This window comes from Panicum virgatum, chromosome 3N (assembly GCF_016808335.1).
Source record: "Panicum virgatum strain AP13 chromosome 3N, P.virgatum_v5, whole genome shotgun sequence".
Lineage (NCBI taxonomy): Eukaryota > Viridiplantae > Streptophyta > Magnoliopsida > Poales > Poaceae > Panicum > Panicum virgatum.
Genome location: NC_053147.1, coordinates 61,913,450 through 61,928,320, shown reverse-complemented (window position 1 = coordinate 61,928,320; position 14,871 = coordinate 61,913,450). Strand labels below are relative to the sequence as shown.

Genomic DNA, 14,871 nt, shown 5'->3' with positions numbered 1-14,871 from the left:
ATAAAGATCATTGTAAAGGACAGCATCACCAATACAATTATTATCAAACCATAGTTCACATTTGCCATTCGCAAAATGACAACCAAAACCATCTGTGTCTAAACGTGATACACTTATCAAGTTTCTTTGAAGCGAAGGAACAAATAAAACATCTTTTAATACAAGCATGAAACCATTAACTAGCTCGATGGAGACATCGCCAACAGCTTCAACATCTGCTTGTACTCCGTTCGCGACTTTAATGTGTCTTTCGCTTCTTTGCGTAGTCCTTGTCGAACGGAATCCCTATAAAGAATTTGCAACATGCACAGTTGCACCAGAATCAATCCACCAAGTAGATTTAGAAAACTTTAAATACAGGGATTCATTAACAAATGAAATTACATTCTCACCATTCTTTGCCATTATCATCTTTAAATAAGCGGGACAATCTGTTTTACGATGCCCCTTGTCAAAGCAGTGGAAGCACTCATCTTGAGCTGGAGTGCGTTGTTGCTGACGCTGTTGCTGATACTTCTGTGGCATAGGGGCTTTGTCTTTAGCTTTAGAGGAAGAAGCAGCATGGAAAGGCCTTTTCTTGTTATTATGCATAAAATTGACAGACCCACCATTCTGTTTCTTGAGTCTATCTTCCTCTTGTGCACACATGGCAATTGCCTTTTCCATGTTCCACTTCTCTAGCTGTGAGTTATAGTTTACAACGAATGTTGCAAACTCTTTTGGCAGAGAGGCGAACACCAGGTGCACCATAAACTCTTCCTTGAGATCCAAGTTCATTGGTTTGAGCTTGGAGTTCAAGGTGCACATCCCCATGATATGATCTCTTATGGTACCGGCATTGCCATAGTACCTCTTTGTCACCAACTGCTCTATGATCTGTGTGGCATATGTCTTTGAAGAACCAGTAAACTGGTTCTTTATCTTTTCAAGGTACTCTGCAGCTGAATCACACTCTCCAATTGAACCCAGAATGTTAGGATCAATTGTGTTCTTTATCACTGCCACACATTTCTTGTTGGCATTATTTCACTTTATCTTTTGGAGATCATAAGCCATCTTTATGGGAGCATAGTCCCTTTGCTTTTCCTGCCACTCAGCATCAGTGTCAGATTCCCCTCTCACTGGAGCCGGTGGCTCAGTGGGCTTTGGAGTGGTGATCATCTCATCCACCTCTCCACAGACGAAAGCAAGATCAACCTTCTTGATCCATTCGCCATAGTTGTCTCCTTTTAGAGTCGAGATGTGACTGATGAATCCCATCAAGTTCATCCCCGCTGAAAATTTCAAAAAAATAGTGAGAACATAATAACAACAATTGTATGTAATAATTCCAATGTTGGTCAAAAAATAGAACATACAACTGTTTATGCAAATAAATCTATATCACCGTTGGGCAGAAATAAAAATAAATGCACAAAAACTATGAAATTACAGTATTGTAATTAACAATGTTGGTCAGAAAATTAACAATACCATAATCCTCAAAAATAACCTTTTAACCATGCTCTTAAACTTTAATTGTCTCGTTGGTTCGAATTAAAGTATAAAAGTAACTATATAACCTTAGCAGCGGAAACATGTAGGAATTTCTATTTCCAGAAGCAAAACTATAAACTTTTATCTCTAAACAATAAACACGTTGGTGTAAAATTGAATAGAGATCAAACTATAATCAAAACCATTCAAAAAAACTATTGAAATTGCTTCTGAAAAAATAGAAAAACAATAAAACGAAACACTGTTTAGGCAGCCCAGGAGCAAAAACCGGCCCGCGTCCTGGTTGGCCACCTTTCCTTGGGCCCGAGGCCCGACAGCCAACGGCCGGGCCGCCGAATCGGCCCGCCGCGGCGTCCCCCTCCCCGCCCACATTGGCCGCTTGCCGGTCCAGAAGGCGAGACGCTCTCGCGGCCGTTGATCGCGATCGGACGGTCGTCCGCGGTTTTCGCCAGAACAAAACCCGCGTCGCCGTCGCCGCGCCCCAAACCCTAGCATCATTCTCTCCCTCCCCCTTTCTATCTCCACGCGACGCAGCGGCGACCCGAGCGTCCATGGCGACTGAGGAAGAGCGTGGCCGGCGCCGCCGTCGGCCCCCTCGCCGGCGCGCGCGCTCCGCCCGTGCGAGAGCGCGCCGCCGTCGAGCGGCCTGGCGGCGGTGCCCTGAGCCCTCGCGCGCGCTCTCGTGCCCCCGGCGTCCCGAAACGGCGAGCGGCTGCTTGCTGTGGTGCACCCCCTTGGCGAGGACGGCGCTCATCCATCCCGCACAAGTGCGGCCATGGGTGACGCATAGACCAAGTAAGTCCGGCGTCCCTTTTCCTCTAGGGTTAGGGTTAAGGTTTCACTGTTGAACTTGATTTGCCATCGATTCTCTCTGTTCTTGCTTTGATTCTATCGATTTGAGTTCGAATGATAGGGTTTGAAACTTTTCGATCCGAGATCGAGTTGCTTTTCTTTGACTGTTGTTTCGATTCGCACTCGAAACTATCTTTCCTGACCTCGATCTACACGTGTGTAGGCGATTGATACCATTGTTATACTTCTAGGATCGACACAGTGCATAAATCGAGTAGGATTTCTTTTCTTTTCTTTACATCAAGTGCAAAAGTCTCTAGATCTATTGCATAAGCGGTATATGAAGGAACACAGTGAGAGAGTAGAGAGAGACCATAACCACCAGCGTTTGAGCTCGATTCGGCGGCCATCTCTGGTTCGCTGATGACGATCTGCTCTAAGGCAGCGACGAGCGGCGCAGTGGTGTCGTGAGCGTAACGTCGAAGTCGAGGGCGATGGCAGCGACGCCGATGGATCAGCGTCGATGGAGGCGGCGGTGAAGCTTCCCGCTGCTCCAGCGCACCCTCTAGATCGGCTAGGGTTTAGAATGTGGGAGATGGTACTGACGGCGCGGCGCGACGATCTTCATTACCCGTGCCCCAGCCCCTTCACCCCTCTTTATTTAGCGTTGTGTAGCGGGGGCCCACCAACCATTAAGGTTGGGCGCCCCCGATCAGTGCGCAAATCAAGTGGGTCTATTAGGAAAGAGATCAATCCAATAATAAGGGCATCCGTAGTGTAGAAAATAAGATCTTAAGACTACTGAGGTCGACCTTAGACATTACACGGTTGATTTTAAGATCGGCTTCAACCAAAAAATGCTAAAGGCCGGCCTCAAACTTGTGGCCGGGTCTTAACGAATAAAAAAAATTAGGCATTGCTGCAACAGCTGGCCAAACGGACACGGGGAGGGGGCAAGAGGTCCTAATGAATTGTTTTTTATTTGAAGCGGGACCCCATCTTTTAAAGATCTGATCGATCTTATACACTACAGGTCTTGACCTCATATTTTCGCGGGGCCCGCCTTAAGGTCGAGCCGCCCTCATACACTAGTGATGCCCTAAGCCGCATATCACGCTGCCATCAGGGCCCCACTCTACGGCGCAACGCGGTGGACCGCTCCGTTTCGGCCACTCGAAGGCGTCTTCACCTTTTACGCCTTCATCTTTGCCCTTCCCGTTCCCAGCCTGTGTTGCCGTGCTGCACACTGCCACACTGTACTCTCTCGTATCCTTTTGAGGAACGTAACCTGCGTCGAGGAACCGGCGAGCTGAGTGAGCAGAGGCACCAACTTCACATCAAGCAAAGGCAAAGCCGAGACATCAGCATCGCAGATATTCCCCCTCCCTCCGCGCGACCTACTCCTAGCTAGTCTCCTACTACCTACCCAGCGGAGGAGCGGCGTCAGCGAGCACTCGGACGCCGGCCGGCGGCCACGACCACGGCGGCGCTCCGACTCAGACGGCAGCCGGCTGTAGGGCGAGTGTCTTGGCCCTGAAGACTCCTCCCGCCTTCAGATCAGCCCTTGCAAAGTTTAAAATTCTTTTTTTTTCCGACACTTGCATAGAGATTTAAATCTAGACGTAATAAAAAACACATTACACAATTTGTTTGTAAATTGCGAGACGAATCTAATGAACATAATTAGACCGTAATTATACACTAAATTAATATAGTAATGCTACAGTAATCAACCTCTAATGATAGATTAATTATGCTCATTAAATTCGTCTCGCGATTTACAGACGAATTCTGTAATTTATTTTGTGATTAATCTATATTTAGTATTTCAAATATAGAAAAATGATTTTTCAAAAACTTTACAACCTACAGCCCAGATTTATATAAGCACGGTCAAAGATGGCAAAAGGCGCCCCACTCGGAGCCTGCGGCGGCGTCCCGCGGCCCATGTGACGCGACGCGAGGCGGGGAGATTCTTTCTGATGGTAACGCGACGGCACAGGAGGAGGGCTCGTCGGCTCGGCTTGTCGTGACGCGGACACCGGCGCGCGGGGGCTTTGGCGGGTGCCTGGGCTGATTCGGCTAAAGCGGCGGCCGCCCAGGGAAAGGAAAGCGCCGGGCGACCCGAGCAGGAGCGCCCCGCGGCCCAGCCTCGAGATCCAGTGGACGCCGCATGATTCGAGACCAAGGAAAAGCGCGCGGGCGGCCGAAGCGACGGAACACCGCACCGAACGCAAGCCCGGCCGACGAACCGAGCCTGCCAGACACCTACGACTACGAGAAGTCGAGAGTTCGCCACGGCACAGCAGCAGACACGCTGGAATAAACAATAAAAGTAGAGAAACATAAGGAGAAAAATAGAGATACCGAATAACACCGTATTACTTAACGCTTGATCAACCAATCAAGCCAGCGAGATAACATTGTTCACCGACACACGCTACTGACGGACCGACCATCACGAGGTCCAAAAATTACCACCAGAGTACCAACCGACCAACCATAATTAAGTTCGACACAGCAGAAAACGATAACTCGCAGCAGCAGCGGGGGCTAGTGGCTGCCACCGCAGACGACGACGGACGCGACGGCCGCTTAGTCCACCTCCTCGATCTTGGGGCCCGGGCCGCCGCTGCCGGCCGGCGCGTCCTCGTCCATGCCGGCGGCGCCGCCCATGTCCGCGCCCGCGCCCTGGTACATCTTGGCGATGATGGGGTTGCACAGGCTCTCCAGCTCCTTCATCTTGTCCTCGAACTCGTCCGCCTCGGCCAGCTGGTTGGCGTCCAGCCAGCTGATGGCCGCGTCGATCGCGTCCTCGATCTTCTTCTTGTCGTCGGCGGCCAGCTTCGAGGCGATCTTCTCGTCGCGGATCGTGTTGCGCATGTTGTAGGAGTAGTTCTCCAGCGAGTTCTTTGCCTCCACCTTCTTCTTGTGCTCCTCGTCCTCCGACTTGTACTTCTCCGCGTCCTGCACCATCTTCTCGATCTCCTCCTTGGACAGGCGGCCCTTGTCGTTGGTGATGGTGATCTTGTTCTTCTGCCCGGTCGTCTTGTCCTCGGCGGAGACGTTCAGGATGCCGTTGGCGTCGATGTCGAAGCAGACCGTGATCTGGGGGACACCACGGGGAGCAGGGGGGATGCCGGAGAGCTCGAACTTGCCCAGGAGGTTGTTGTCGCGGGTCCTGGTCCTCTCACCCTCGTACACCTGGATCAGGACACCAGGCTGGTTGTCCGAGTAGGTGGAGAACACCTGCTCCTTCTTGGTGGGGATGGTGGTGTTCCTCGGGATCAGCACGGTCATCACTCCTCCAGCAGTCTCCAGACCAAGGGACAGAGGGGTGACGTCCAACAGAAGCAGGTCCTGCACCTTCTCGTTGCCCTCACCGCTCAGGATGGCGGCCTGGACAGCAGCACCATACGCAACGGCCTCATCAGGGTTGATGTTCTTGCACAGTTCCTTGCCGTTGAAGAAGTCCTGGAGCAGCTGCTGCACTCTGGGAATCCTGGTAGAACCACCAACAAGGACAACATCGTGCACACTGCTCTTGTCCATCTTGGCATCCCGCAGGCACTTCTCAACAGGCTCCATACACTTCCTGAACAGGTCCATGTTGAGCTCCTCAAATCTAGCACGGGTGATGGTGGAGTAGAAGTCGATGCCCTCGTACAGCGAATCAATCTCAATGGTGGTCTGGGCAGTGGAAGACAGAGTCCTCTTCGCCCTCTCACAGGCTGTCCTCAACCTCCTGAGAGCCCTAGGGTTGCCAGTGATGTCCTTCTTGTTCTTCCTCTTGAACTCCAGGACAAAGTGGTTGACCATCCTGTTGTCGAAGTCCTCACCGCCAAGATGAGTATCACCAGCAGTGGCCTTGACCTCAAAGATACCTTCCTCAATGGTGAGGAGGGAAACATCGAAGGTACCACCACCAAGGTCAAAGATGAGGACATTCTTCTCGCCCACACTGGTAGCCTTCTTGTCAAGACCATAGGCAATAGCAGCAGCAGTCGGCTCATTGATGATACGCAGCACGTTGAGGCCAGCAATCACCCCAGCATCCTTGGTGGCCTGCCTCTGGGAGTCATTGAAGTAGGCGGGAACTGTGACCACAGCGTTCTTGATAGTGCTGCCAAGGTAAGCTTCAGCAATCTCGCGCATCTTGATCAGAACCATGGATGAGATCTCCTCAGCGGCAAACTGCTTCTCCTCACCCTTGTGCTGGACAACAATCATGGGCTTCTCACCAGGTCCAGAAATGACCTTGAATGGCCAGAGCTTGATATCACTCTGGACAGAAGCATCAGTGAACCTCCTGCCGATGAGACGCTTGGCATCTGCATGAGAACAATTCTGTCAGAGATTGCTTTAAAGAACCAACTACACTGACAAACATCAATTGTTGAGTAAGAATATATGGCACTTCAAAAAATGGCAGCAAACAATACATAATGCTCAGACAACAAAATATACACTAACCCTAACTTCAGCAATAATACATCATCTTTGCAGACGAATACCAAACAAGTGATTACTACAAAAAAAATAGCTGGAATAAACAATGTAAACGGGCATATAGTAACAGGATGCACATAAATGAGCAACCAGTGTCGCAAGATCCAATCCCCCTTGTTTTATGCCATGTTTCGAGACACACAATCATAAAAACGATTGGGCATCAGATACCAAATGGCATTGACTGCAGTAACTATATAAGGAACAAACAGCATGGATCTAAAGACATTGTAACTTAAACTGGATGTGCAATCTCAGCCGAAAGATGGTGATTTTTCATTGTAATAATCATTGTGACTCAGGAAATGGGAATTCTTGCATCACAGACTGCACATAAAACGACCAGGGTAATATTTCTGCAAACTTTTCAAATCAAATATACAAATCACAAAGAAGTTTATAGTGAAGAAAAGTTGCAACAATGCCTTAAATGTTTCAAATATCAGAGCTACAAATACTACCACAGTTTTTTTATCAAATGGGCTGATCAAGGAATGCTCAGTGTGCAGAGGTGGCAACCACAATAGCTATAACTGTGAACAGTTTCTAATTAAAACAAAAGTTTAAAATCAACAATGAGAGATCAGATGGTAGTGCATGAAAGGATCATCACAACGAATGCAGATATCTCGTGTGGATATAATCTCATCACTTCTCCCAGTACTAAAAAACCAAATAGAACACACTGATAGAAAAGGGAACACACCAAAAATAAAGAAAATAGGATATATTCTAGTAAACTTGATTTACTTTAGCATGACTGTAGGAGAAAATGCTAGTAGAACATAAAAGAAATGGTAAGGGACTTAATGCTTGAACGGCAGATGTTTCAGATTGAAAACCACAGAAGCTATGACAACATAGCTTTCCATCACCCTTAATCAGTGGAATAAAGCGCTTGGGGTGATTGTTTCATCATTAATCTGCCAGGTCAAGAATTGGCTAATAAAATGCTACTCTGGCTGATCAAAAGCTTCATAAAACATTGGTATGCGTGTAAATCTCAGTGACAAAAATCATCGAGACAAGACATAACTTCAAGTAACACTTCTAACAACAACAAATTGAGGTAACAGGCAGCTTTTGAGATTGTAGATAAGCATCAAGGACACATGTAAAGCAAAAGTACTTGGATACAGAGACTTCTCGAGCTCAAGATAAAACATTACATCGAACCTCAAATATTAACAGATCTAACATGCTGAGCAGCAGAGGACAAACAAATTGATCAAGATCTACTGAAAAAACATATTATTAGTGTTCATTCAATACTAAAAAATTCACGGCATCTGAACAAACAGCTGACACTAAGTCATACAGAACAGATTTCGATCACAATACCAGACCGTACAAGCTTAAGACACTACTATTGACAGATCTGAGTCAGACCAGAATAAATAGAACTACGCTCGATCCAGGCAAGAACACAGCTACAATTCGATTAGATCTGAGCAATCATCCATGCTCGCAACAAGACAAGCCATTAACAAATCTAGCACTAACGCAGATCCAGCCAGGCCGCGACAGATCGACCAGATCGAGGGACTAGGCACGTCAAACAAAGCAGATCTGAGCTGGGGGACGAGCAAGTAGCGAGTGGGATCGAGGAGGTGCTCACCAAAGACGGTGTTGATGGGGTTCATGGCGACTTGGTTCTTGGCCGCATCTCCGATGAGGCGCTCGGAGTCGGTGAAGGCGACGTACGAGGGGGTGGTGCGGTTCCCCTGGTCGTTGGCGATGATCTCGACGCGGTCGTGCTGCCACACGCCGACGCACGAGTAGGTGGTGCCGAGGTCGATGCCGATCGCCGGCCCGTCGCCCTTGCCCGCCATCTCTTCTCACTCCCGGCGGTCGAGGAGGCGCTTCGCGAGGGCCGGAGGTGGGGACGAGACGGGGAACTGTGGCGGCCGGGGATGGGAGGGGGACTAGGGTTTCGAGAGGTGGAGGACGGACGCGGGAGGGAGATTTTATAGGGGGGCAAGGTCGCGTCAGCGCGTGGGCGTTGGGGTTCTAGAATGTTCCGGGCCTCGGCGTGGGGAGATCCGAGCCGTTGAGATGGGATCCTGCGGCGCCGGGCGCGTGGCGGTGTCCTTTCCGCGTGCGCCTTACGGCTCAGCTGGTTCAAACGGCTCTTTTTTCTGATTGGATTGCTTTCAGATGCGAAAAAGGAATCTTTGACGGAGGAGGGCTGGGCTGTGATCAGATCTCAGCCCAAGGCCCAAGGCACAATGCACAATGCACAAAGAGAAAGAGCCCAAACGAAGCAGCCCACGAGGAGAAAGAGCCCAACCAGTTAAATCAACTGAACACCCCTAAACCAGCTGCTACGGGTCAGAGAGGGCGATAAGCAGGCGAGTGTTTTTTTTCCTCCGGCAATCTGCCGGCACCCTCTCCTCCGGCGGCCCTCGGGCCGCCTGAGTTGAGAGGGGAGCCCGGCTCCATCGGCGGGTGGAAGATGTACAGCTGTAGATCTATGATCTGTTAGCTTTTGTTCCTCACCTGTGCTTTCCCAGCTGGAGCGGCAGTGCCACTTGCTCCTCCTTCCCTCTTCTCCTCGCCGCTCGCTGTCCACTCCTCGCCGGCTGTGGTGCCTTGGCGTGCCTCACGAGTGGTGGCTCGCGCGGCCGCCACTCTCTGCCCCGGCTCCGGCCTCTGTGCGCGGCCGGCGGCGGGAGGTCGTGCGACGGCGGGCGGGGCTGGCTGTTGGTGGTGCTAGTGGCCGGAGGGTGGCGGTCGTGGGCTGGCTGCGGGCTGCGCGGCTAGCTGAACGGCGGCAGGCGGGGTTGGCGGCGGCAGGCGGTGCGGGTGCGCTTCATCTGGCGGCTGGCACCTGTGGGCCTCCCCTCTCCTTCTTGTCGATGTTGCTTCGTGCGGCGTCGATAGGGACGAGTTTTGGTTCTTCCAAGGCGAATCCGGCGACGTCTTCTCCGGTGGTCTCGTGAGGTCAGTGTTTCCCGACGGCGCTTGGTTGGGGGAGTCGGCGTCGTCTGTATGGAATAAGGTACTCCAAACTTCTCACTCCTTCGCCGGTGTGTGCTCCGTTGCCGGCGTCGAGTCTGTGAGTTTGTGTACAGGAGCTTCGATCGTCTTGTCATCGGCGCCTCTCACGCGTGAAGCCACAAAGGTATTGCGACGTTCCCATCGTCTACGGAGTCTTCCGGTGATTTCAAAAAGGACACGGATCTGATCTATGTGTAGATGTAGGTTTGTTTGTAGTGTGTGCGTGTTCAGAGTGGGTGTGCATGCATGTACGAACAGATACTATAGCTGCATGTATCCAGATGAGAGGCTTCAAAAAAAAACTGAACACCCCCTTAAAAAGGGAAAGTTGAATCAACTGAAACACGCATCAGTGACCAGTTCTGGTCAATCTGTCAAAATTTCCAGGAAATCACATACCCACCGTGTTTCTCTTTAATATACTCCTCTGTCCCATAAAAACTTTCAGACATACTAGTAGTGCAAAATGACCATGATACCCCTAATTAACTATAGCAGTTATGATTGAAGACCACGCTGTTTATTTGGTTACCTAGATCCCAATAATACAAATACATTGGAACCAGAAAATAACATCTACTTAAGCATTTGATTGGCTCCATACTCTTCTTTATGCAATTATTTCTTAGTATTTGATATTGCTTTAATTAGATAGACTTTACTATGATCTAAATTAACAGTCTTTGTGGAACAAAATTGGAGGCTAAACAAACAGTCTTTGCGGGACGGAGAGAGTATATGAACAATCGAGGGGCAAGTACATTTGTGGTAAAGACTAAAGAGAGAACTTTATTAATTACTTAGAAGAAATATTGCAGTCTTAGCAACTAATTGCTCGACACAGACTTAGAAGAAATATTGCAGTCTTAGCAACGAATTGCTCGACACAGACTGGCCAGCGATTGCGCCATACACCATAATGGACACTAATTGCTTGAGGCAAGTACATTGATCGGTATGTTAGGGCGAGAGCAATATTCATGGCCCAACTAGTTCTTAGGGCATCCATAGTGTTACAGAACAAGGGTTCCTAAGGATCTTAAAGCCGACCTTATACATACCACGTCCGGTCCTAAGGGGGCTCTAACCAAAAAAGATAAAGACCTGACCCTAAGCTAGACACATGAATTACTTTTTATCTTGTGCAGAACCCACCCTGTGTGACCCATCATTAAATACAGCTCGGTCTTATACACAAGGGCCCTGGCCTCAGTGGCGGCCCCAGGATTTAGAGAGTGGGTATTCGAAACTATGAAAGGGTAGAAAATGTTTTGACGGCATGTAACCTAGCCTACCGGCATATATAATTTATTATAGAATCACATGCCATACCAATAATTTTTAATATTTAGGACATATAAATTGAGTATGCACAACAAGATCATAATACATTTATCATGGAATTGGACAAATCTTGAAATTATCCAACATACTAAGTACTAGTTGTTTGGCATACTAAAGCAAAAAATAACATAATGATAAGAAAGCTTAAAATTTATAAGACAACTTTCCGATCCTTCGTGCCTTGAAAATAAGTGATGATATCCGCTTGACTTGCAAGAAGAATTCCCTTTCAATGACCAACAAGTCAACAACATAGAGCACCTTAAGTCCTTAACTAAAGCAATTATTCGTCAAATCGCAAAATAAATAAAGCACGAAGGTACATCACTCACCACCGGTTGCTCACTGCTCACTTGCTCAGTGCTTACTCTACTGCTCTGCTCCGAGTCCCTGCACTGCGGTCTGCGGCTCGGCGCAGCACGCCAGCACACAAAGGCAGCACCGCTGCACCGGCAGGCAGCAGCAGCCGAGGCGCCATGCGACAAGGCCCTGGCCGCTCTGGCCCTGCGCGTCCGCAGACCGCAGCGGGCAGCGGCGCGGCCGTGCGGGAGAGGGATGAGGATTAAGAGAGATTGTGTCCAATGGGCCTGCTGGGCCTCGTAGTTGCTACTGGGCCTCGCGGGGGAAGGAAGGGATGCCGATTGGAAGCTTATTTGGCCCAAATATGCAGACAGCCAGTCTATTTCATATTTACCAATGTATACATAGCATATACATGTATATATAAAAAAAATTGCAAAAATAATTTCATATTTACCAATGTATACATAGCATATACATGTATATATAAAAAAAATTTGCAAAAATAATAGGTATTCAGCTGAATACCCTTGAATTGAGGTGGGCCCGCCCCTGCCTGGCCTTAGTGCATCATGGGACCCACCTCAGAGACGCTCCCGACCTTACACATTCGTGATGCCCTTAAGGTGGGTCCACATACTAGCAAACCATAAACTAATAAAACACTAGCAATATTGAGTCAGGTAGTAGTCTTTATACATGGGACCTGCAGTGCATATAGGGGTACACACAAATCGGGTTGGTGAGGAGAAAGGAGAGAGAAAGAAATAATATTTTAGACTTGTGGATAGGCAATAGCAATATGTACTACTTTACCTCGACAGCCTTATGGACTGCTTTTAAAACTAGCTCACAATGTATATAGACCACTTTAGGAGGCTTACAGACTAGTTTCGAGTGACATTGTGGCTGCCTTAAATATTTTGGTGATACATTATAGACGATCTCAGGTAATGCCACATAATTTTCGGATGATATAATAGACGCAAAAATTGGTGTTAGTTATCTAGTTGTAGCTACTCTGCAATTCCCTAATTTGTGCATAACGTCTCATAGTTCAACATTTCAGCTTATGACGACGTGGCATCATGAGATTAAAAGCACCGAATACTTTGCTGATCTAGCAACAAGTGATTATTTCTCCTAACCTGTGGATCTAATTTGTAATCCGTTTGTGCCAAGTCATCCTTTGCAATCGAATCTACGATTCCTGATCCACATCAAATTGTGTTTCAAAATTTTTTTTGTGACTTGTGTTTTGAAATTTGAAATATCAATGACACGTACACGGGCGGAGCCAGGAATTAGGGGTGCGGGAGGGGGGCGGGGGGGGGGGGGGGGGGGGCGAAGTACAGGCATATCCGATGGAGAGGCGGAGCAAGGAATTACATGTAAAACTTTCTCGCAGTCAAGGTGTTATAATAGTGCACAAAATAAAAATTGATAGTTTTCTAAGATTAATAAAGTTTTGGTTATAGAAATTCCCCCATGTTCTTGTAAAAGGAACACTCTGTCTTATTTTTAGATTTAATGACACTTTAACACAGATTCAATATATGCTTAAGAAGACAAAACAAACTGAATCTAAGGTTTTTTTTAGAATAACAGAATCTAAGGTTTAGGAATAAGAATTGTGTAACATTCCTAACTGTAAATGTGCAATGCATATTTGGAGATCCTGCTGCAATACATTAATTTATTTAGTCTAGGCACCCACGAGGCTTGCCCACTTAAAGAGCTAATCAGCATTATCAATGGTCTAAAGCTGATTGGCTTGAAGCATGTCCGGGTAGCTATTTTGCAGCATACAGCGGGTATTGCCAGTCGCAAGTCGACTGGGAGTCGAAGCCTCCCACTGCGAGAGCCGACCACCTCTCCTACCTCCTCGCTTCTTCTTCCTCTGGCATCCCCCGGTCTATAGCCCCGGCCAGTGGCTCCCGCTGCCGCGCTACCCGCCCACCCACCATCGGTCACCACCCCTCGGGGATCGAGCCCCGTCCAGCCGGCAGCGCTCCCAAGCCGCCTCATCTCCACCTCTGGCCGAACCATCACCACCGCTTGGTCGCCGCCACCCCGACCTTCCTCTATAGCTGCTGGCAATGGATCGGAAGCCGCCCCAACCCAGGCAACCCAAAATTCTAAAAGCCGCCACCTCGACCATCACCATGGCCGGCGGCGACCTCACTGCTGGCCACTCCCCCACCACCCACCATTCGCCGGCCACCCCTCCACCGGAACCTTAACCCTAACCCTAATAGCAACGCGGAGGCGAACGGCGGCGAGAGCTTGCCAGACTGGATGTGGGCCACAGGTGGGCCTTCTGCGACGAATCGCATCCCACCCTCGCACGCTACTCCTAACATTTGGTAATCCTGGGCATGACACATGACCAATGTTTTACAGTCGTCCGACTAATCACGATTAGTCGGGCTTATCATTCCCTTGGAACCAATAAGGAGCAACGACTAGGTATGAGCTACTAGAATTCTAGTCGTCCGATTAGTCGCGATTAGTCGTTCGACTATGTAGGAAAACGATCAGATTTGCAGTAATGGGCCGCGTCAACTGTGTGGTTGAGCTGCTGGGCTGGCATTAGACCCATTAGGTTTTAGGTATATATGCACAAATGCATGTGCCTCAGACTCGCTGTCACCCAAATCTCACAAGTGAGTGACGAACTGACCATCATTGCGGTTTTCATGCTTGATATACACTATGTAATGTATAGTATACATATCATTTCGGTCCTTGCATGATAGGACGACTATACAGACGACTAGGCTCGACTAATCGGCCTGATCGACGACTAATCTCGACTAATCACCTTATCGGTGTCATGGCGACTAGGTCCGACTAGACGACTGTAAAACATTGCATAGGACACGTTGCAGTGGAAATTGTTTGTCTTCTCTCTCACGGAGAGGGCGAAACAATGGTACACCCGCATAATAGGAAGTATGAGCTATAATTGGGAAGAACTTCGAGTTGTCTTTTGTCGCTCGTTCTCCCTTTCAGAACACATAGACTCCTTACCGATAGACATCCTAAGCTTCGAGCAATTAGAGAAGAAGTTTATAGGAGCAGCATAGACTAGATTCTTACGTCTTTTGGCATCTACCGAGACTTATCTATACCCGATGGTGTATCATTGGACATCTTTTGCTCGGGTTTAGACATGAAGTCTACTCTAGACTTCGACATTGCCGCCGGAGGTTCGTTTACGCACACAACTCCAATGGAATGAAGAGAGATCTTAGATTGTCTCTTAGAAAGCTCTTCGTTCCCTACCAACCATAACGAACCCATCCAAGAAGAGCGCGAGTTGAGCCAAGAGGATCTTCACGCGGTTGAATCCAATTCTTCACTTTCCATGTCCTCATATAGCGTACATTCAGTCTGGGTGAATCCAATTCTTGGCTTTCCATCCAG

At 48.5% G+C, this 14,871-nt stretch overlaps 1 protein-coding gene and 4 non-coding genes across 5 annotated transcripts; all 5 read right to left on the bottom strand.

The window, feature by feature from the left end:
* Window positions 1-4,647: 4,647 nt before the first annotated feature.
* On the bottom strand, window positions 4,648-8,753 carry LOC120666519 (heat shock 70 kDa protein 4-like). The gene is made up of 2 exons (XM_039946380.1): window positions 8,417-8,753; window positions 4,648-6,620 (listed from the first exon to the last, which is right to left on the bottom strand). The coding sequence occupies exons 1-2, from the start codon at window positions 8,628-8,630 to the stop codon at window positions 4,885-4,887; spliced, it is 1,950 nt and encodes a 649-aa protein (XP_039802314.1). The 5' UTR covers window positions 8,631-8,753; the 3' UTR covers window positions 4,648-4,884.
* On the bottom strand, window positions 6,843-6,981 carry LOC120668275. Its single transcript, XR_005672369.1, has one exon. It is a non-coding gene; the product is annotated as a small nucleolar RNA F1/F2/snoR5a (small nucleolar RNA).
* On the bottom strand, window positions 7,046-7,130 carry LOC120668242. Its single transcript, XR_005672339.1, has one exon. It is a non-coding gene; the product is annotated as a small nucleolar RNA Z196/R39/R59 family (small nucleolar RNA).
* Window positions 7,376-7,457, bottom strand: LOC120668241. The gene has a single exon (XR_005672338.1). It is a non-coding gene; the product is annotated as a small nucleolar RNA Z195/SNORD33/SNORD32 family (small nucleolar RNA).
* On the bottom strand, window positions 7,621-7,726 carry LOC120668269. The gene has a single exon (XR_005672364.1). It is a non-coding gene; the product is annotated as a small nucleolar RNA Z194 (small nucleolar RNA).
* Window positions 8,754-14,871: the final 6,118 nt, after the last annotated feature.

Bases quoted from the DNA above. Each gene is read 5' to 3' on its own strand.
- LOC120666519 (XM_039946380.1), bottom strand. From the start codon at position 8,630: ATGGCGGGCAAGGGCGACGGGCCGGCGATCGGCATCGACCTCGGCACC. The intron at 6,621-8,416 runs GTGAGCACCTCC...GTTCTCATGCAG, and splicing joins CCCCATCAACACCGTCTTTG to ATGCCAAGCGTCTCATCGGC.